The sequence below is a fragment of the Lobosporangium transversale genome (assembly GCF_002105155.1).
Source record: "Lobosporangium transversale strain NRRL 3116 chromosome Unknown BCR41scaffold_52, whole genome shotgun sequence".
Taxonomy (NCBI): Eukaryota; Fungi; Mortierellomycota; class Mortierellomycetes; order Mortierellales; family Mortierellaceae; genus Lobosporangium; species Lobosporangium transversale.
In genome coordinates, this window is record NW_019029030.1 from 25,945 (window position 1) to 45,165 (window position 19,221).

A 19,221-nucleotide genomic window follows, 5' to 3' on the forward strand; every position below is an offset into this window, starting at 1 on the left:
TTCCGAAATGCAACTTTTTTTTTGTATATCCATCCTATCTTTCCTTCCCTTCCCCTTCCTCTTCCCCTTCCCACCTGTTCCATCTCAGGACATCACCATGGTCGTCAGGAACATTGCAATCTTTACTGGAGGTGCCGTCATTGGTGCTGTTGCCATGGGTGGTTACTTCAAGTCTAAGCAAGAGACTAAGCCCGTACCCCTGACGACCCAACAGCAACAGCAACAGACGCCGACTGTCCCAACGCCACAATATACACCATTATCCCAGGTGCCCATCAAAAATACGAATATTTCTTCACCATCTCCATCACCCCCTGTAGTTATACGCCCCCCTCCAGGTCTCCCTGCTGGTAATTCGCGCAAGATTTTACCTTTTGGATTTCCGGGTATGGTATCTTTTCACATTCCTTGTCTTTTTTTTTTTTTTTTTTTTTTTTTTTCAGATATGATCAGAGCACTATCCAAATAACTAACCTATCGAGTTTAAAAAAAAAAAAAATAGGACCAGTGAACGATGTATTTTCAAGAGAGGCATATGTCGCTTCTTATAATGTAACCGATCCAAGTTGAGCCAAAAAGGAAAATTGTTTATATGAGCAAAAAAAAAAGCCCCTATCAACTAACTTTATTTTGAACTCATGTCTTCAACTTTTCTATCATGAAAAATACACAGCGCCAATTTCGTCACCCCAACTGGGTCGCTGAACATCTTACTGCAGCATCTTTAGTAGCAGGTGATGGCGTTGTTCGGGGTAATAATTTTATGGAAGATACCCTCATCCCTGACCTGTACAAGGCTCATCTAGCGGATTACTTCCGTTCAGGATATGATCGTGGCCATATGGTCCCTGCAGCGGATTGCAAGAGAAATCAGAACGCCATGGATGAAACGTTTTATTTATCCAACATTGCACCCCAAGTCGGCAATGGCTTCAATCGTGATTATTGGGCTCATTTTGAGAATTTCTGTCGAAATCTGACAAAAAAATATTCAGATGTTTATGTCATTACTGGACCACTGTATCTTCCACAACAGGACCCGACAAACGGCAAGTTTTTTGTAAAGTACGAAGTCATTGGCAATCCTCCTAATATTGCAGTTCCCACACATTTCTACAAGGTTATTTTGACGGACAAGGGCAATGGTGATATGACAATCGGCGCTTTTGTTCTACCAAACGACAAGATACAGAATGAGGTCCCACTCACAGCTTTCCAAGTACCAGTTGAAGCTGTGGAAAAGGCTTCTGGACTCAAGTTCTTCGAGATGTTGGAGCGGAAGGCCCTAAAGAACTTGTGCAAGGATACAGAGTGCAAGATTTTGATCCATCCCAAGAGTCTCCAGAACAGAGATCAAAAGGCGCTCCCTGCGCATTAAACTCTATTGCAGAACCATTATAGATACCGGCGTTATGATTGCAAGGATAGTTATATGTATTACTCCCATTAGATATTTTAATAGACGTTACTGAAAGAAAAAAGAAATACAAAAATAGAATATGTACAATCTATTATACATCAATGATAAATGACTTTCACGCTTCCTCCAGTTGCTCTATCTGATCCTCCAATCGCTTCAGTGTGATATTTGCTTCAGTACCCTGGCCTGTGGTTGAGTTTAGGGTCAAATCACCATGGAAGAGTCGAGCGTACTATTTGAAGAGATAAACAGAATTAATTTACATGAAGCATATCATATAAAAGATTTGACTATTGAAATTGAAAACAAAACAAATATATTAAAAAAAGCCATTTACCAGTTTGGATGTAGCTAAACCAAATCCGAAACCACAGAGTGGCAGATTCTCACCCAGCGTGGCATTATGTGGCTTCTTTTCAACCGCCGTCATTATGGAATGGAAATCGATACAGACAGTGTTGGATGCAGTCGTGAACATATAATTGAAAGGCTTGACTACTTTTTCTGAAGGCATTCCTATATTATTGAATATTGATCCCACAAGGCTTGTAAGTTTTTTTGTAATGACGATAAAAAAAGAGTAAAAAAAAAAAACATAATAGAATTCATGATTATGAGACTTGCCTCCACCATAATCTTTAATTGTAATATTAAGGTCACCATTCGCAGTCGATAATAATCTAATCTGAATATCTAATTGATTCAAACGAGACGCTTTGTCAGATTTCGGCAAATCCTTCTCCTGAAAACATTCTAGTCTTCCAGTTGTACTAATATATTTCACAAAAAAAAAAAAAAAAGCAGAAAAAAAAAAAAAAAAAAAAAAAAAAAAAAGAGAGAGAGAGATGTTTACCTGGATAAGTTGATTGATCCAATCCATGGAATTCCGCGGTAGCGCGCATGGCGTTCTTCAGCAATTCAAACAAGATATGATGCAACAACGCAGGCACAACTGGAAATCGCACATTCCTGCCTCCAACTTCTTTTACATGCTCAATATGTATGTTTGGTGGGAACACAGTATTGTAATGCTGAAAGAACACAAATTGAGCTGACTGAGCTGCCTTCAAGATCAATGCCTCGATGTCACATTGCGGTTCAATGATACCAATTCTTTGAGAATGAGCGCTTGAGGGGGTTGAGAGATATGCTGAAGCTGAAGCTGGGGGTGGGGCTGAGGGAGGAGAGGAAGGCTCATTCAAATGATAAAACTGATGTTGTAGAGCCAGATGATGTCCGACCATGATTCGAATTCCAAGTCGACCACGATTGAATGCATTTAAAAAGTGCTGGATTTCCTCTGAAGGCTTGTTGCGGTTGTCTTGATAACGCTTGAAGAGACTTATTCCATGCGCCATACTAATCACATCTAGTGTATTTAAGGTAGTGATGATAAAAAAGTCAGGTCGATACTACAACATCTACGACTCGAAAGGAGGATATTTTTTCTTATGATTTGCTACCTTGCTTGTGACGATTTGTAATATTTTGGAGTAGCTCAGCATATTCTTTTTGCATGGAAAACTTCAATGACTCCTTGTCATCTATATCTAGATCGTCACGGAGACAGGTGTTGGAGGAGAGGAAACTGATATTCACAAAATAAATTAATAAAGTTTGCCCATGATTTTTTTTTTTTTTTTTTTTTTTTTTTTTTTTGGCGCAGCTCAAAGAATTCAGACGGTGATTCAATTAAGCTTACAAAAGGTGACCGTTGTCCGAAAAGGTCTGTAACTCTTCAAATGACCTGGAATAGTTCTTGATCAAGTTCATGAATGGCTCAGTCTCCTTTAATTCACCAGGTAGATTAGTAAGCTCAATGATCCGTTTCGAAAATCGAACAGGGAGCTCTCGGTTCAAGAAAGCCAGGTTTTTGAGTAGAGCCTTCGAGCTGAGATGCTGACCTAGTTTGAGGCATTGAGCCATTGATAAGGGAGTTTCCCTACGGGTGGCAACAAGTTTTATTCGCTGCATGTTGATATGAGATGGTGACCGAGTCCCAGCAGTAACAGTTGTAGTGGTAGCAGTATCAGGAGCAACAGTAGTATTGGCAGTAGCTGAAGCAGTAGTAGCGGCAGAAGCATTAGAAGGACCAGAGGAACTAGAAGTGCCAGCAGTAGCGGTGGTGGTTGGATGTAGATGTTCTTGAACGAGATTTGGTTGATAAGATATTGCTGCGCTTGCATCAAGTGTGGACAATAGTCGACTTTGAGGCAGCTTTCGAGGAAAGACATGTGTATGGACATAGCATGGCCTTGTTGTAGGTTTGTGTAATGTGGGCAACGTCCGCATTGTCGCTACTCTCTGAGGATTGGGAAGAGTCCATTGGTGATGAAAATGCATCCCATGACGCGAAATATTATTTGAAATTCGGATAGAACAAGAAACCGCTGTCATTTTTGAATGAATGCAATGCAATGAGAATAAAGAATGGAGAGAAGTAAGTTTTCTTTCTCTGTCTCTCTCTCCTATTTATTGAATTTATAGAGGCGTGTGAATTCATTCTGTCTTGATCCGTTTTCCTCCACATCGCCCGCGTTGGTCGGTGCGCGCGCACATGCTTTTGATTCATTTGTGTCAAGAATATGTAGACTCAACCCCTTGATAATGAGTCTTTATTTGTCCCGGACTGAGAGCCCATTCACATCGTCATTGTCCTCGTCAGTTCCACCTCCAGAAGCAGAAAAGTCTACCAATTGTGTATCCCATGAGTTGACGATAAACTCTACAATCTCCAAAGCTGATTCACTTTCTTCCTTTAGACCTTCACCATTTGCTTGCTTCATCCTCTGAAGTAGCTCTAGAGCTGGGATGACAATCTTGTTCTCATAATCTTCTAACCGTCGATGCTTCAAGTCTTGGTCTTGTAAGCTACTCTCGAACTCTTTCAACTGGCTAGCTGAGTCATACATCTCCAGCTCACATTCACGCTCCAAGACTCTCCGTAGGTCATCAATGGTTCTTAACTCTTGATCAAACCGGACTTTTGCATAGCTGACATTCGACCACGTGGATACAAGCATTAGATAACGGGCTCGCAGAATGCTGATTAAAGCCAAAATTTTTACCCTCCGAAGATCCACGCCATAGGAACATAACGTTAATGAAGGATATGGTCTAGATATTAAGGTTGGTATTGATAGCTTTGGTTCTGACTGGAATATTAGTGCTTTTGAAGACTGATGCAAACATTCTCCAAGAGCTTTCCAAATAGAGTAATTGCTACTCTTTGTCTTTTGAAATTGAACCAGATTGAGTGCCGCAGCTAGTATAAACAAGCCAGTTAAGGAAGGAGTAGATAACATGAGTTCATAGTCTGTATATGAGCGAGTTTTGCAGCTGATTGAGTAAATAAGCAAACCGATGAATACGGTCAATACCATTGTAGCGTCCAACTGCTATAAATGCCTTGGCCTTAAGAAATACAGTTCCAATATCTTGCAGCGTCTACAAATACAATATCCATTCACCAGTTGGACCAGAAGGTCTATCGTTAATATATATATATATTAAGGCGCGCCAAAAAAAAAAAAAAAAAAAAAAAAAAAAAATAGACCCGATCTGATTTCGGATTTGAATAAGACCTACAAGCTCATCGGCAAATGCTGCAGCTTCGTCCAACTTGTTTAACTTGAGTGCACAGCGGAGAGCCATCTCTTGCATCTCCTTCGAATCCGTTACCTTTAATATGTTTGATGTTCTTTCAATCTCAGTTTCGGATTGTTCAATTCTATCTATCAGATTCAGTTGATTTTGCAAAGATACGACGCGACAATATTCCTTTGCGATCTCGTATGCGTCCTGATACTGATGTAGCATATAATAATGATCAGCCCTCATCTTGACTTTGTTGGCACCATTCTTATCATTTTGCATAACTTCAAGCACTGAGGCGCCTGTTTGGTGAAACCACTTTTTTGTTGTTGTTGGTTGTTTTTTTTAAAAAAAAAAAAAAAAAAAAAAAAAAATTATAAGAATTAGCATTCAGAAAGACGTGAAAAGCTATTAAGTAATACCCTTCTCCTTTTGAGCATAACTGGCGAATTTATTTTTACCCCATCCGCGTCTATCTGAGCATGATACTCCTCCGCAGAAGGTGCCTTTGACTTTACAACTTTGGCTTTTGCTTTCGCTGGACAGAAGATGTCATTGAATTCCTCATCTTCATCCGATGCAAGTCCGAAGCTGAAGGGAAAACTATCTTCCATGGTTGTAATAATATTAAAACAAGACAATTGCACATTTGCATCACCATTGCTGTGTCATGTCAACTATTTTTTCAATCCCCTTAAACACAATCTTATTGGGTACAAGTTGGTGGCAACATCGAAACCGGATATTAGAAAAAATCAGGCCATTCTTTTTTTTTCTCAGACGATGTAAAAAAAGATCAGCTTATTCAGCATTCATCTACCATTCCGTTCTCATTCCATCTTTTCATTACCTCTTTCTCTTCTTCTCTCTTTCTATCTCTTTCCGATTGTATTGTTAACATTGATTGCATTCCTAAATCTTTTTAAACATAATGTCCAGTAAAACCTCTAAAGGATTCAGGCGCACGCCGCCAAATCCTGCTCCCGAGTATGAGTTCCTCGGGCCACCAGGTGCTGTCGGGATGCTCGTCTTCCTCCCTTTAGTTACCTATGCTCTCTACTTTAATTGTCGCGAGGGCTTCGGATGCATTCCGGCCTTCTGGGACCCCAAGGATGGATTTTGGCCCTCTATCGGCGCCAATCCAGCATCATATCCCGCAGATCTCTGGAACTTTCTCAGCTCCACCTGGGATATGAAAGCATTCTATGTCTATTCAGCCTATATGGCTTTTCTCTTTATCTCCTTTTTTGTCATCCCTGGCGATGTAGTTGAGGGAACTGTTGTCGGAGGCGTTGGTGGGTCACCTCTAACAAAGGATAGATCCAACTATAAGCTCAAGTACAAAGTCAACGCTTTAAGGACCATGATGTTGATCTTTGCACTTATAGCTGCAACAGTATACACCAAGGGTGTGAAGCCTTTCTTGTTTCTGTATGATCATTTCCTAGGCTTGATCACAGCCTCTCTGGTCTGGACCTATGGTTTGTCAATTTTTGTCTACATCTGGTCATTCCTTCCAGATAGCAACGGTCAAGAAAAGATCCTTGCTTGTGGTGGTAACACCGGCAATATGATTTATGATGTAGGTTTTTTTTTGTCTAACGAACTTGCATCCCCGAATTTCCCTAGGCAAATTTGTAAGCCTAACTGGTCCTTCTCCCTTTTCCTCTTTTTCTCTGTAGTTTGTTCTTGGACGAGAGTTGAATCCCCGTTTCAGTGCATCTCCTGACTCGACTTTTGACATTAAGCACTTTATTGAGCTTCGCCCAGGCCTTATCGGCTGGATAATTCTCAACTTTGGCATGGCCTGCAAGCAATATCATGAACTTGGACGTATCACGAACTCGATGGTTGCCGTACAATTGCTTGAAGCTTTCTACGTACTAGACTCACTATGGAATGAGCCTGCAGTCTTGACTACCATGGACATTACTACAGATGGCTTCGGCTTCATGCTTGCCAATGGTCTGTTGACTTGGCTACCCATGAATTACTGTATCCAGGCTCGTTACTTGGCTACCTTCCCTCTCGATATGGGTTTGGTTCATTGTGCCTTGGTCATTATCACTCAATGCATCGGATACATTATCTTTAGGGGAGCCAATGGTCAAAAAAATCGTTTTAGGCTCTATGGACCTTCTGCCCCTCAAAATAGAGGTAATATTCAATTGTTTAATTTATTGTTAGGCCATTGTTAATACCCCATGCATATGATGTGCTTAACAAAAAAAAAATCTGTACCTTTATTATAATGCAAATAGGCATAAAATATATGGAGACCGCATCGGGATCAAAGCTGATGATCAGCGGCTGGTGGGGCACAGCTCGCCACTTCAACTACTTTGGCGATTGGCTTATGGCTCTCGCATGGTCATTGCCCTGCGGTAAGTTGATCCTAATACATGCTTTATTATTATTATTGTTGTTTTTGTTTGATATTTAATATTTACAAGGTGTTTTTCTGACACGTCTTTATGTATTGTCGGATTGATGATTGCCATACAGGCTTTGCAAGTCCTCTCCCTTATTTCTATCCCATTTATTTTGCTGCCTTGCTATTCCATCGTGAGCTGAGAGATGCGGAAAAGTGCCGTAAGAAGTATGGCAAGGATTGGGACAAGTATTGCGAAATCGTGCGATGGCGCATCATTCCTTACATTTATTAGCTTACTTAATCTCCCTGGATTTGGTGAATAGAAATATCTGAACAATATTAGATCTTTTATTAAAAATAAAATAAAATAAAAAAATAAGTGTAGTGTCTGACTATCATAAACGCGTTTCTTTAAATTTTACTTCAAACCACAAAGCCCACATCTCTCTCATACCACCACTTTGTCGATCCTTATACACTAATTGCTACTCAACTCGGGACATAGTGATCATCAGACATCTCCCAAGTCACCCTCTGCCCTATCTGGGATATGGTGTTGAACAGTCCAAGCATCCTGAGCATAAGAACCATAAGAAAGAATAGGACAAGCATGACAATCGGCATATAGTGCCGCAAATACTGGTCGATCCATCTCGTGACAGCTACTTGCATTTTCTGCTCTGCATATATAACATGGCAACTTCTCTCCGGACATGTTGGATCTCTTGATCTAGGTAATGCTGCCTATTATAGATGTGAATAGATAGTTCATCCTGTCTCTGCTGGTTCTGTAGAATAATGGACAATATTCGTAAGGCCCATTGACCGCTAGCCGCATCCAACAGAACGAAGGATGAATACCCTTCCGCTTGAGGTAGTGGTTGTCCTTCATTTTCATCCGTGGTATTAGACATGTCATCCATACTACCAAGCGTGCTGTCCAGAGATCCTACCTCGTCATCAACATATTCGTTTTCGCTTCTGTTGAAGCAGATCAGATCAGTGTTGGTGGCTGCATCGGGGCCGGAAATCTGCGATAATGGCTCACTTAAATCGTTTAAGTCCATGTCATTCTGTCTTTGTAACTGTGGCCCAGGACTATCTGATGGACAAGACGTAGCCTCTGTCAAGCTTCCCTCCACGGTGGGCTGTGTTTCTAATAGCGCATACAAAGGCGTTATAAAAGGACCGTCCGGAAGCGAATCCTGACCTCCATGGTTCCCACTCTCGCTCTCAGAATTGCTCGGAATGGCTTCAATAGAGTCCCTATCCTCAGGAAGATGAATATCGCAAGCTGAAGATGCACTAATATTTTCATTCCCAGGATGTGGACCTTCACTTTCCTTTTGGTCATCACGCGTAACTCGCTCATCAATGGATGTTCCCAAAGAGAAGTCGGGATCACTGTCACTGAGCTCGTCCAGCAAGGACTAGGATAGAATAAAATTTTGTTAATCATTTTTGCTCGCCAAATCGTTATTTCTTTCATGGAACCAAGCTACATTGTCTTTTTTTTTTTTTTTTTTTTTTTTTTTTTCCTTTACCTGTGCACAAAGCTCGTCAGAGGAAGAATGATTACTAGAGGTTTCGGAGGCATGACCTTGCATGGTATTCATCCAGAGCTTCTCCAGATGCTCAGTAAGTTTAATATTCTTGTCCATGACCCAAACAAGTTCACACTTCATGGTCGTGCAACTGTTCCGTAATCCCTCTATCTCATCCTTACAGCGAACAATTTCTTGTTCCAACTGTAGTTTACAGGGAAAGAATGAGACAGAGAAAAGAAAGACCTTAAATTCATTTCTTTTATTTTTATTTATTTTTTTATCAAGTTACAAGATAAAAAAAAAAGGGATCAGAGCACTGCTTACTCGATCAACGTTGGCCTTTGTTTCCGAAGTGGCCCTGGTTTTGATATCAAGCTCCTGCTTCAATTTGTCTACTTCGGCTTGCAACTTAATGTATTTTTGGGGATTTTCTTTCGCAACACTTTTAGCTCTTGATTCCAATTTCTGAATCTCTGAACACTTTTCCTGACAAATCTTCTCCAACTGCCATGGAATATTAAAAAAATGCGGTATAGACCATCTTTTGTTTGTTAGTAAAAAAAATAATCCACAATTGTATACCCTTCATTGATTCATTTGGGAGAAAGAGAGGCTCACTTCTTCACATCGTCTGGCATTGCTTCGCTCTGCTTTTCGAAGCCTTTTGATTTTCTTCTCGGCTTCCTTGAATTTCCGACTCTTTTCCTCTGCCTGTTCCCTGACCCTAGTCATTTCCTCTTCATATTCTTCACACCTTCTGAACGTATTTCTACGATCAATATCAATTCGCTCTATCACCTCTAGCAATTCGACATTTTCATCCGTCTAATTTTTTAATAAAACGAAAAAAAGAGAAAAAAAAAGAAAGAAAGAAAATCAAGTTAGTAAGAAAAAAAAAAAAAAAGAAGACTTTCAAAGCATAAAACTTCGTTTCATCAAGTCGATTACGCACAACTTTTGATGGTACAATGTCACCGCCTACACCCTCGAAAGAAGTTGGTTCTCGCAGGTTTGGCGAATTGTTACTGATTGTCGAAGAAGCAAAAGCGCCTATGATATCCTGTAGCCCTCCGCCGAGATGAATGGTGGGGATTGAAATATTCAGGTGCCGTCTCATTGATATGGTGCTGCCTTTGGTAGAGATGTGAGGGGGTGTTATGAGCGATGTTACTACAGACTTTGGTGTTGTTATTGCTGTTGCTGTTATTGAAAATGGTAAAGTAATGGATTGTTTAGATTCCACAGAGCAGCTGTTCATAATGTCTGTGGCAGAAGCAGCAGCAGCAGCAGCGGTGGAATGCAAGGCTTGATTTCGACAGCGATTTGAGGGGGATTCGATGTTTGGTTGTCCCAAAGAAATACTTATAGCCATTGTGGCCTCTATAGTTCCTTGCTTGGGAAGAAGCGACGCTCGTCTATGTTCGGCCGTCTCGCCATAATCAGGATTATTCACAGAACCACACCCGGGTACGACAACAGGCGACGATATTTCCTCTTGGCATTGTTTCTGTTGCTGTTGTTCTCCCTTTTTTGACATCTCTTCAAAGACGCTAATAGCCAAACATGGAGCCTGCTCGCTACTACATGATTCCTCCATAGTGCACGGTCGCAACGAATAACCTGATTCAACGGTTTGGCAAAAGGCACGGCTTTGATTCGCTTGACTTGATGGGGAATCATTATCGTAATGATCCTTGCTGGGAGAAGTGGACCCTAGCACTGTCTGAGGCTGCTCTTGGTTAGCATTTGAAGATAGCGATGTCTTCTCAGAGGTGTGATCCATGTCTTTATGTGCTTCAAACTGTGTCTATTTGCAGGATGTTCTGATAAAAAAAAAATAGGCTTTCAAATATGAACAGTTCACATCACAAAATGAAATAAGACAGATACCAGCTTTGTATGAGAGACAAAGGTTTGCTTACCGATGAGACCTCTGTTGTCCTTAACAGGCATTCGGACAGACAATTTAGCGTTCTGAAGCCTTCTTACTTGTAACTTTATAAGTTATGTTTCTAAAAGGCGCTCTCTTCGCTGCGGTCAACGACTATTTTTATATGTTGTAGAGACAGTTCTTTTGTTTAATCTGCTTTTCTGGCAATCAGTGAAACTAAATGATTAAAGAACAATGTTTTCAATCAAATGGTGATGTTGATCAAGTCACTCTACTAGGATCTTTTGCAAATAGCCAGATAGATTAGTTTTTTTTTTGTTTTGTTTTATTATGCTAAATGCTCATGTCCATGTTGTAATGCTAAATGGTATTCCTTATATACATCGTGCAAATTTCCACGACACCTAATCTCTTCATCCTCCCAGCTTTCTCTCTTTCTCACTCTATCTACATTTCCTATTAATTGCCGTGTTTTTAATCTCATTGTTGCAAGTTAACGGTAATATATTCATGATGGACCTCTGTCGGATACATTGCCTCCTCGTTGTGCATGTCCACTTGTGCTCGGAGCTCTCTCACCTCCATCTCAAGCACATGGCGTTGAAATATCATCTCCTTGAGCTTTTTATACGCCATCGCTGATAACATCTCGAACTTGTCCCGCGTGTCCTGCATGGCGACTGCTGTTCGTGTACGTGCTCGTGTCTCCGCTGCCAAATCCCGTTGCAACATCGCTACCTGTACTTGCAGAGCTGAATTTTGTTGCCGCAGGAAGACCAACTCTTCATTCTCTGTCATCCCTGAAACTTTAGCCACTGTTGAAAAAGTACTGTTATTAAAAGTAGTATTAGTGGCTGCATCCAAAGTTGAGAATCCTTGGTCTTTGGTATCTGTTGCAGTAGTGGCGATAGATGTAGAAGCCATCGAGCCCTTGGTGGGGGATGACCTTGGTGGCGAAATGATCGTTGATTCACTATCCGTCGACATTCCAACGTCAGTTGTCCCAGAGACACGTCTTGAAGAACCCGTTTGTGTGGCGAATTCCTTTGCTTCGTAATCCTGGGCCAGTGACCCAAGAGGCTCAGTTTGTGTATACATGGGACGCGTAACACAGTGCTGCGTCTGGATTTGAACATGTCGTACTTTCTTCCTCGTTACGGGCTTGGGAAGGATCACTTCAGGGACTGTGGTCTTCGTCTTTGTGCTATAGCCGTTAGAACGTGTATTCCCTGTTTCCTCAAGGAGCATGCCTTTGGCTGTCTGGGCCTTGTGTTTGCTTATTCGTCCAGCTAAAGCCTTGGAAAGGGCTTCTTTGCTCAAAGGCTGCTGCGACGGCTGCTCCTGTGGCTGATCGGCGATATTGAAAGTAACTCTGGTGCTTCGCTTAGAGCCACTGTCATTGGACGATTGATATTGGCTTGATTTGGATGAATGGTGCGTCCGGGGTCTGACTACGTTAGCTGTATCGTCGGCCTGCTGACCGTTCAATTGTGTCTGAGCAGTACCGGTCTTTGTGACGTACTCTGGGTTCAATGCAAAGTTATCAAGCATGAATGGGCTACTATCCAAAATAAAATTGGAGCCTTCGCCGCTACCAGCCTGAATGGCGATAGAACGGTGCTTATCAGCCCCATTAGATACTTTGCTTGTTTCCATACTATTGTTAGTATCTGTACGTCCTTCGATGGCGGTGGTGAGCTGGATGCTGGGCTTCTTATTTAAGGTTGACTCCCGCTTTGATCCCGAGTCGTCACCAACGTTGTTGAAGTTCAGACGTTTGGGCGATGTAAGGCCTGGTAATCTTCCAACATTACTCGAGCTGAGGGAGCTGGGGACGGTGTGTGTTAACCCTGGACCTGCTCCAGCATCTTTCGAATCTTTGTAATCGACAGCAATCATGACGTACTTTTTCCCATTCGGTAGGATGGCAACCTCGCTGCCTACCCTACTATGGGAACCAAGTGAGCTGCTAGAGCTTTGCAAGGACGGTGCCAGCACTACATTCCGGCCCCTGGTGCTTCCTCCCATGGGGAGATTAGCCTTGCGAGACCTTAACCGCTGGAGCAATGTACGTTTCTTTTTTTCATCTACGACTATACTTGAGAGAGGAGTTGTGGCTGGTGAAGATGGCGGGGGTGCGTTCTTGAAAAAGTCCACAAGGTCTTTTGTAGTCTCGCGCTGGGCCTTGTAATCGGCGCTCAAGGGATTGCAATCATCATCATCACTGTCATTGAAGTCGATGGCGGCAGCAGCACGTGGTTGAAGGTTACGGAGATTTGATTTGCGTGTGGTACTCTGACTGGCGACATCCATGGCGTCTGTAATACTTGATGGATATAAGGTAGAAACTAGGTTTAGTGTCTTGCAGAGTGTATGACAAGAGAAGATCTGTATGGATGGTGGCGTCCGACCCAAGGGAGTTTTGAGGAAGTGAAACGAAAAGTTTTAAAGTTCACTTTTTTCTTGTGCAACGATGCTTCAGCTTGTGTCCCTCTGTCTCGATGTTGTGCTACAGAAGCTGGTAAGGGACAAAAAACATCGTCCGAATAAAAAAAGATAAACAATGAGTGAGGTTACTTGTTCAGTTGAACGGAAAAAGAGATGGCGGTATTTTGTGTTCATCCGTGTGTGTGTCTGTGCATTCAACTCGAAGAAAAAAAAATATTAAAAAGCAAACCATTGGCAGTATCATGTCGGGATAAAATGAATGAGCCGCAGGCAATAAAGGAATAAAAAAAAAAAAGAGCTGTATACTGATTTCGTAAAGAAGAATTATCATCTCTCCCTCCCAGCTTGGCCCTTGATTTCTTATTCCTTTTTCTTCTGACATTTCTTCTTTTCCCCTGTGTGACTATAGAGCGTTGTTGGACATATTGTTATTTTAGATGGATAGGAAAGCAAAAATGTGTTGGAAATGATGAAAGACACGAAGGGGGGAGGAAAGGACGAGTAATCCAATCAAACAATAACAGCAATTAAAAAGAAAATAATAATAATAATAATAATAATAATAATAATAATAATAATAATAATAATAATAATAATAATAATAATAATAATAATAATAATAATAAACGGGAAAAAAATGATTATAACAAAAAGAAACAAAATCATGTCCTAAGCAATAGACGGGAAATAAAGGAATCAAACAAGACCCGCTCCAAAGAAAAAGAAAAGAGATGAAAAAAAAAGTGCCAGTCGGTATATTATAAAGTCAAGTCAAGCCAAGCTCCTGGTGAACTCGACAGATAATTAAAAATGATAATAATAATAAAAAAGGTTCATATATGCGTCTATGGTACTTAATCTTCTGATTGCTATCTACAGTTGCATATAGGGGATGATGTATCAGTGGCAACGATCGCTTTTTTTTTTATGCTTACAGATTTAATAACGTTTTGGATGATTCGAAAAAAGCTACGCCACGTTTACAAATGCTCAGCTGGTTGAAAGAAGAATAAATCTAAAATATAGTGGCAGATGCTGCGTGATGCATTCTCTTTTCCAGTGGTAAAATGTGGTTACAGGTAGGGACGCGAAAGAGGGTAAAATAGAAGGCAATGCAAGAATGTGGTATAAATGAAAGAAAGATAGAAAAGAATGAGAGAGAGAGAGACAGAGAGAGGAGAAGGAGGGAGAAAGAAAAAAAAAAGAAAAGTGAAAAGAGAGCAAAGTGATAGAGATGCAGGACCAATGCGACGGGGGTAGTTCAGCCAGTAAGAGCATGAAGCAGGGACAACAAGGAGCGATCGTGCTCAGAATGGGAGGGAGGAGCAGGAAAGATGAAGGAAAAAAAAAAATTAAAAAAAAAAAAAATCATCCTTGTAAAAGCACTTGTTTCTTTCCTCGGACAATGCTCTCTCTTTCACTCTCCTTCACTCTTTTTTCCTCTCTGTGGTCTGCTCTAGCCGTCCCTGCGGTAATGGCGAGCGGTATCGGGGCCTTTCTGTCATTTTTGCATAAACCACAAGGGATTAGGCAGTACACATTTGTAATATTCCTATGAATGATCTGTCTACATCCTATGTTACAAGCACTTCTCATGATGTCTTTTGATGCATTCTGTACGATCAAGATAAGAGAGAGGTAGGGGGGAAAATTAGTGGTGAGATGATCACGGTCCTCCATGCATGGTGTGGTTAATACCGTCAAAGCAGACTGCAGTCTTCTCTGACCGTTAAAAAAAGGCATCCTAAAAAGACACAATAATGAGCAATCGAAAAATAGTTAATTGCGTGTTACGTTGTGGTCAATGCTCTCATTGAAGGGAGTACAAAAGAGTACCAAAAAAATATTCAAAGTTCTATTTGGTCTACATGATTCATATTTATATAATCCAAAACGATGGAACACATCCCTAGTTGTCTTGCGGGAACATCAGGAGAAAGCGGGAAGTGTTGTATACGCTGTTGACTATCGTTCTCAGATGTGGAGTCAAGACAAACTTTGAAAGGCAAAAAAGTACAACTTCCAAACAGGGAGGTGAGGAGATAGGGAGGATGGGAGGATGGTAGAAATAGCAGTGAGCAGAGATTGAGACGTCAACAGCCCCTGGAGACTGCTCATAGATTGATTCTCCTGGTTCAGTTCCATGTGTTTGATGGTAAATGGTAGGAAAAGGTTATATCTATTGTAAAGTACTAATCTGATCCTTCTACGGTGCAGAGCCTTCAGTGTTTCCATCTCCATTCTCTTGCACTCGACGCGTATTTTTTCTTTTTGTATCTGCTCTTAAGGGTAAATAGAGCGCTATTTTTGGGTGGTTTTTTTTTTTTTTTTTTGGTGGCGTCTAATTACGGGCGTTACTTGGCTAGGTTTGTGTTTTACGACCTGGACTTTTTTTTTTTTTTTTTTTTTTTCTCTCTGATTCTCCCCACGACTCACGATCCGGGATCCTTATCTGCGCATTACTAGTGTCATAGGTATACAACAAACAAACGAGTGCTTTCATGCCTTGGAACTGACATTACAGAGCAAAGGCGCGACTCTCTTTTTTTGAATGTGCCATTCCATAAGTGTCAAGAGATCAAATCTCTCGGATGAGCCATATCCGGAGAGAGGAAATGAACATGTTTTTGTTGAGTTCCCTAATAATTTCAGTAAAAGAAAGTAGACAAGGTCGATTGCAGAACGCGAAGGAAAATTAAAAGACACTGATGTCTACAAACAAACGTGTTCAAGGTAAAGGTCAATTAAAGTGACCCCAGTTCTCCAATCAAAGCAAGTGCGAATGGATGGCGAATAAGTAGGTAGACGGATGTTTGTGTTTAAATGAGTCCTGGGAGTGAGAAAACTAAAATTAAAGACCAAAGTTGTGTGTAATGCGTATATGTGATGTGTAAATGGATTCTTTCGCCGTTTTCTTTTTTTTTCTTTTTGAACATCGTGAAGGGGCTTTGTCGAACAATCATGATTCTTCTTTTGCAGGGCACCTTTATTGTCGCCAGGCTCATTTTAAAAAAAAATGTGGGGAATGAAATGTTATAAATGATCGCAACCTCCTTTCCCTCTTCCTCCTTTGCTTTACCCTCTTCACTTCAATTGCTCCTTCCTCCACACCACTCTTTCTCCACTCTCTCTATTCTACCTCCCTTAATCTTCTACATTCCACAGCCATGACTGACATCAAGAACGATTACCAATACCAACCTGGCTTCGGCAATCACTTCTCATCCGAGGCTCTCCCCGATGCTCTTCCCAAGGGTAAGTAAGAAAGCCTGATTAGGGACGCATTGAAATAAGAAAAGCAGTGACATAGCATAAATATGCGAGTATAAAAAAAAAGTGAGCTTCCATGGAGGCAATGTCACGAACTCGACTTTAATTCACCCACTCATTCATTCTCATTCCAGGTCAAAACACTCCACAAGTCTGTCCTTATGGTCTCTACGCCGAGCAACTCTCTGGAACTGCTTTCACTGTTGACCGCAAGCATAACGAGAGAACGTAAGTCCATCTCTGTCACAGAGAGATGTTAAACAAAGGAATGAAATGTTGGAATGTGATTGTTGAAATGAAATGAATAACTGCATGAATAAATGTACCGTCTTGCTAATGCACTTCCACGCATTGATGTTGCTTGGTGGATTAGCTGGCTTTACCGCATCCGCCCCTCTGTCTGTCACACACCCTATGAGGCCTTTCACAAGAAGACACACCTCGTGGGAAACTACACTGATGCAGCGAACGTTAGTGTGACTCCAAACCAATTACGTTGGTCTCCTTTTGATCTGCCTACCGAACCCACCGACTTTGTCGAGGGTCTTCACTCGATCGCTGGTGCTGGCGATGTCGGTGTCAAGCATGGTATGGCCGTTCTCATCTACGCTGCTAACAAGAGCATGGAGGATGCTGCCTTCTACAATTCTGATGGTGACTTTCTGATCGGTAGGGAGATGTAATTACAAAATTTTACAATCATCCAATCAAGAGTGGCTTTTTTTTGTCATTCTTCTCACGCTCTTTCCTGGTATTCCAATAGTTCCCCAGCAGGGTCGCCTAGACATCACGACCGAGTTTGGAAAGATCTTGGCCCATCCTAACGAGATCTGTGTCATCCAGCGCGGCATTCGATTCTCTGTTGCTCTCCCCGATGGTCCAAGGTAAGCTTTTTTTTTTTATCAAATGATTATGATGCAGTGTGAGAAAGTGATATCAGTCCAGAGTTACGGCCCACAATGGAAAGTGGTTTTGCTCACGATATCCTTTCCTTCTCTTAATGGTATCATATTAGCCGTGGTTACATTTGCGAAGTATTCAACGGCACCTGGACTATTCCTGATCTCGGACCCATTGGTGCTAATGGACTCGCCAACCCCCGTGACTTCCAGACACCCGTCGCTGCATTCTCTCAGGAGGAGAAGCCATTCCGTATAATTAACAAATATGGAGGTCAACTCTTTACCGCCAAGCAGAACCACACTCCCTTCGATGTCGTTGCCTGGCATGGTAACTATGCTCCATTTAAGTACAACCTTGCCTTGTTCAACACCATCAACTCGGTCTCCTTTGATCACATTGTATGTTTTTAAATCAAATACCCTGGCTTTCTAGAATTGAAAAAACCTGTCTCAAGAATGCAAATGTTGACCATACTTTACTTGCTATTACTATCGATCATTAGGATCCCTCTATCTTCACCGTCCTTACTTGCAAATCTGAAAAGCCAGGTGTTGCCATTGCTGACTTTGTCATCTTCCCTCCTCGTTGGTCCGTGCAGGAGAACACTGTAAGAAATGCAACATACACGCATGCACATGTATTAAAATTTATCGTTTGAGTTAACAGCTTCGCTCATTTATTCATTATTTTTTGCACTTCTATCCTATAGTTCCGTCCCCCATACTTCCATCGCAACTGCATGTCCGAGTTTATGGGCTTGATTCACGGTACTTATGAGGCCAAGCAAGGAGGATTTGTTCCCGGTGGCGCTTCCCTCCACTCTATGATGACCCCTCATGGTCCTGATGCCCCTACATTTGATAAGGCCTCGACTGAAGAATTGAAGCCAATGTACATTGCCAAGGGCACTCAAGCCTTCATGTTTGAGTCATCGATGCAGTTGCAGCCCACTCATTGGGCCATTAAGGAGAGTGGCAAGGTTCAGCACGACTACTTCCAGGCATGGCAGGGACTCAAGAGCAACTTTGATCCCAACTGGAAGCCCACTAAGCACTAAAGCACTAATTGAATGAGGCAAACCATAATCATTTTATTTCATTCTTTCACCATCATGCAAGCCTTATAACCCATATCTCATGGATCTGTAAATCACACTCATTCTCAAAAATCTATAGTAAATAAAATCCTTATTTCATTATGACTGTCAATAGTCATAATGGATTGTTTATTCTAGCATGTATTGATGATCTTCTCGTTACCTATGCAAGACAAAGACGTTAGTTGTTCAAGATACCTGATGATAAACAGACTGAGTTAAATCGAGTCCTTATTGTAATAGATTTTCACATTGTCCACGATAAAAAAGAAAAAAAGTAAAATCGTATGATTGTCTGCAACTGGTACGAATGAAGGGTCCTACCTTTTCAATGGAGCATATTACCCATGATCGGGTTTTTAAAATACAGGCAGGGAAGATCCACGACCGAGTTTATTTCCTCCGGACAATCCAGTACTAAAACAGCCGAGATTATTTATTGAACGGAAAGCCTCGGTTTTCTTCTAATTACAGCGGCATATTTTCATAGTATATATACCAAATGAATGGTTTGGCTTCTTTCCGCCCTGAAATTTGTTCTTCTTCCGCAACATGCAATGTTAAACTATTTTCACGTACAGCACAGGCGAATTGTAAAAAAAAGAGGTGATTCCTAACCAGCCAATCACATCACTTGCTCATCCCTGTCTCACCAACATTGTCCCTGTCTTGCTGCTG

General features: G+C 41.4%; 7 protein-coding genes across 7 annotated transcripts; 3 read left to right on the forward strand and 4 right to left on the reverse strand.

Moving 5' to 3' along the window:
- The first annotated feature begins 53 nt into the window (after positions 1–53).
- Positions 54–1,496, forward strand: BCR41DRAFT_341516 (hypothetical protein). The gene is made up of 3 exons (XM_022022248.1): positions 54–386; positions 503–552; positions 674–1,496. The coding sequence occupies exons 1-3, from the start codon at positions 98–100 to the stop codon at positions 1,376–1,378; spliced, it is 1,044 nt and encodes a 347-aa protein (XP_021876895.1). The 5' UTR covers positions 54–97; the 3' UTR covers positions 1,379–1,496.
- A 39-nt stretch (positions 1,497–1,535) lies between these two features.
- Positions 1,536–3,849, reverse strand: BCR41DRAFT_341519 (mitochondrial branched-chain alpha-ketoacid dehydrogenase kinase-domain-containing protein; the record flags this gene model as incomplete). Its single annotated transcript, XM_022022249.1, has 6 exons — positions 3,123–3,849; positions 2,884–3,008; positions 2,274–2,789; positions 2,045–2,113; positions 1,758–1,936; positions 1,536–1,652 (listed from the first exon to the last, which is right to left on the reverse strand). Exons 1-6 carry the CDS (start codon positions 3,815–3,817, stop codon positions 1,536–1,538), a joined length of 1,701 nt encoding a protein of 566 aa, XP_021876896.1. The 5' UTR covers positions 3,818–3,849.
- A 36-nt stretch (positions 3,850–3,885) lies between these two features.
- On the reverse strand, positions 3,886–5,641 carry BCR41DRAFT_389672 (hypothetical protein). Its single transcript, XM_022028146.1, has 4 exons — positions 5,476–5,641; positions 5,009–5,332; positions 4,801–4,867; positions 3,886–4,685 (listed from the first exon to the last, which is right to left on the reverse strand). Exons 1-4 carry the CDS (start codon positions 5,626–5,628, stop codon positions 4,036–4,038), a joined length of 1,194 nt encoding a protein of 397 aa, XP_021876897.1. The 5' UTR covers positions 5,629–5,641; the 3' UTR covers positions 3,886–4,035.
- A 161-nt stretch (positions 5,642–5,802) lies between these two features.
- On the forward strand, positions 5,803–7,731 carry BCR41DRAFT_361965 (ERG4/ERG24 ergosterol biosynthesis protein). Its single transcript, XM_022025648.1, has 4 exons — positions 5,803–6,596; positions 6,697–7,171; positions 7,276–7,398; positions 7,520–7,731. Exons 1-4 carry the CDS (start codon positions 5,946–5,948, stop codon positions 7,678–7,680), a joined length of 1,410 nt encoding a protein of 469 aa, XP_021876898.1. The 5' UTR covers positions 5,803–5,945; the 3' UTR covers positions 7,681–7,731.
- Positions 7,732–7,899: 168 nt separating this feature from the next.
- BCR41DRAFT_400666 (hypothetical protein) lies at positions 7,900–10,718 on the reverse strand (the record flags this gene model as incomplete). Its single annotated transcript, XM_022029155.1, has 6 exons — positions 7,900–7,962; positions 8,102–8,818; positions 8,933–9,136; positions 9,260–9,439; positions 9,554–9,760; positions 9,888–10,718. 6 exons carry the CDS (start codon positions 10,716–10,718, stop codon positions 7,900–7,902), a joined length of 2,202 nt encoding a protein of 733 aa, XP_021876899.1.
- Positions 10,719–11,306: 588 nt separating this feature from the next.
- Positions 11,307–13,139, reverse strand: BCR41DRAFT_400667 (hypothetical protein; the record flags this gene model as incomplete). Its single annotated transcript, XM_022029156.1, has 1 exon — positions 11,307–13,139. The coding sequence occupies one exon, from the start codon at positions 13,137–13,139 to the stop codon at positions 11,307–11,309; it is 1,833 nt and encodes a 610-aa protein (XP_021876900.1).
- Positions 13,140–16,441: 3,302 nt separating this feature from the next.
- On the forward strand, positions 16,442–18,504 carry BCR41DRAFT_378963 (homogentisate 1,2-dioxygenase; the record flags this gene model as incomplete). Its single annotated transcript, XM_022027184.1, has 7 exons — positions 16,442–16,529; positions 16,679–16,772; positions 16,918–17,213; positions 17,308–17,428; positions 17,560–17,845; positions 17,950–18,054; positions 18,157–18,504. The coding sequence occupies 7 exons, from the start codon at positions 16,442–16,444 to the stop codon at positions 18,502–18,504; spliced, it is 1,338 nt and encodes a 445-aa protein (XP_021876901.1).
- Positions 18,505–19,221: the final 717 nt, after the last annotated feature.

Coding starts and splice junctions, on each gene's coding strand:
- BCR41DRAFT_341516 (XM_022022248.1), top strand. CDS start 98: ATGGTCGTCAGGAACATTGCAATCTTTACTGGAGGTGCCGTCATTGGT. Junction 387..502: donor TTTACCTTTTGGATTTCCGG/GTATGGTATCTT, acceptor AAAAAAAAATAG/GACCAGTGAACGATGTATTT. Junction 553..673: donor CATATGTCGCTTCTTATAAT/GTAACCGATCCA, acceptor AAAAATACACAG/CGCCAATTTCGTCACCCCAA.
- BCR41DRAFT_389672 (XM_022028146.1), bottom strand. CDS start 5,628: ATGGAAGATAGTTTTCCCTTCAGCTTCGGACTTGCATCGGATGAAGAT. Junction 5,333..5,475: donor CTCAGATAGACGCGGATGGG/GTAAAAATAAAT, acceptor ACAACAAAAAAG/TGGTTTCACCAAACAGGCGC. Junction 4,868..5,008: donor CAGCATTTGCCGATGAGCTT/GTAGGTCTTATT, acceptor TTGTATTTGTAG/ACGCTGCAAGATATTGGAAC.
- BCR41DRAFT_361965 (XM_022025648.1), top strand. CDS start 5,946: ATGTCCAGTAAAACCTCTAAAGGATTCAGGCGCACGCCGCCAAATCCT. Junction 7,172..7,275: donor TTCTGCCCCTCAAAATAGAG/GTAATATTCAAT, acceptor TAATGCAAATAG/GCATAAAATATATGGAGACC. Junction 7,399..7,519: donor CGCATGGTCATTGCCCTGCG/GTAAGTTGATCC, acceptor ATTGCCATACAG/GCTTTGCAAGTCCTCTCCCT.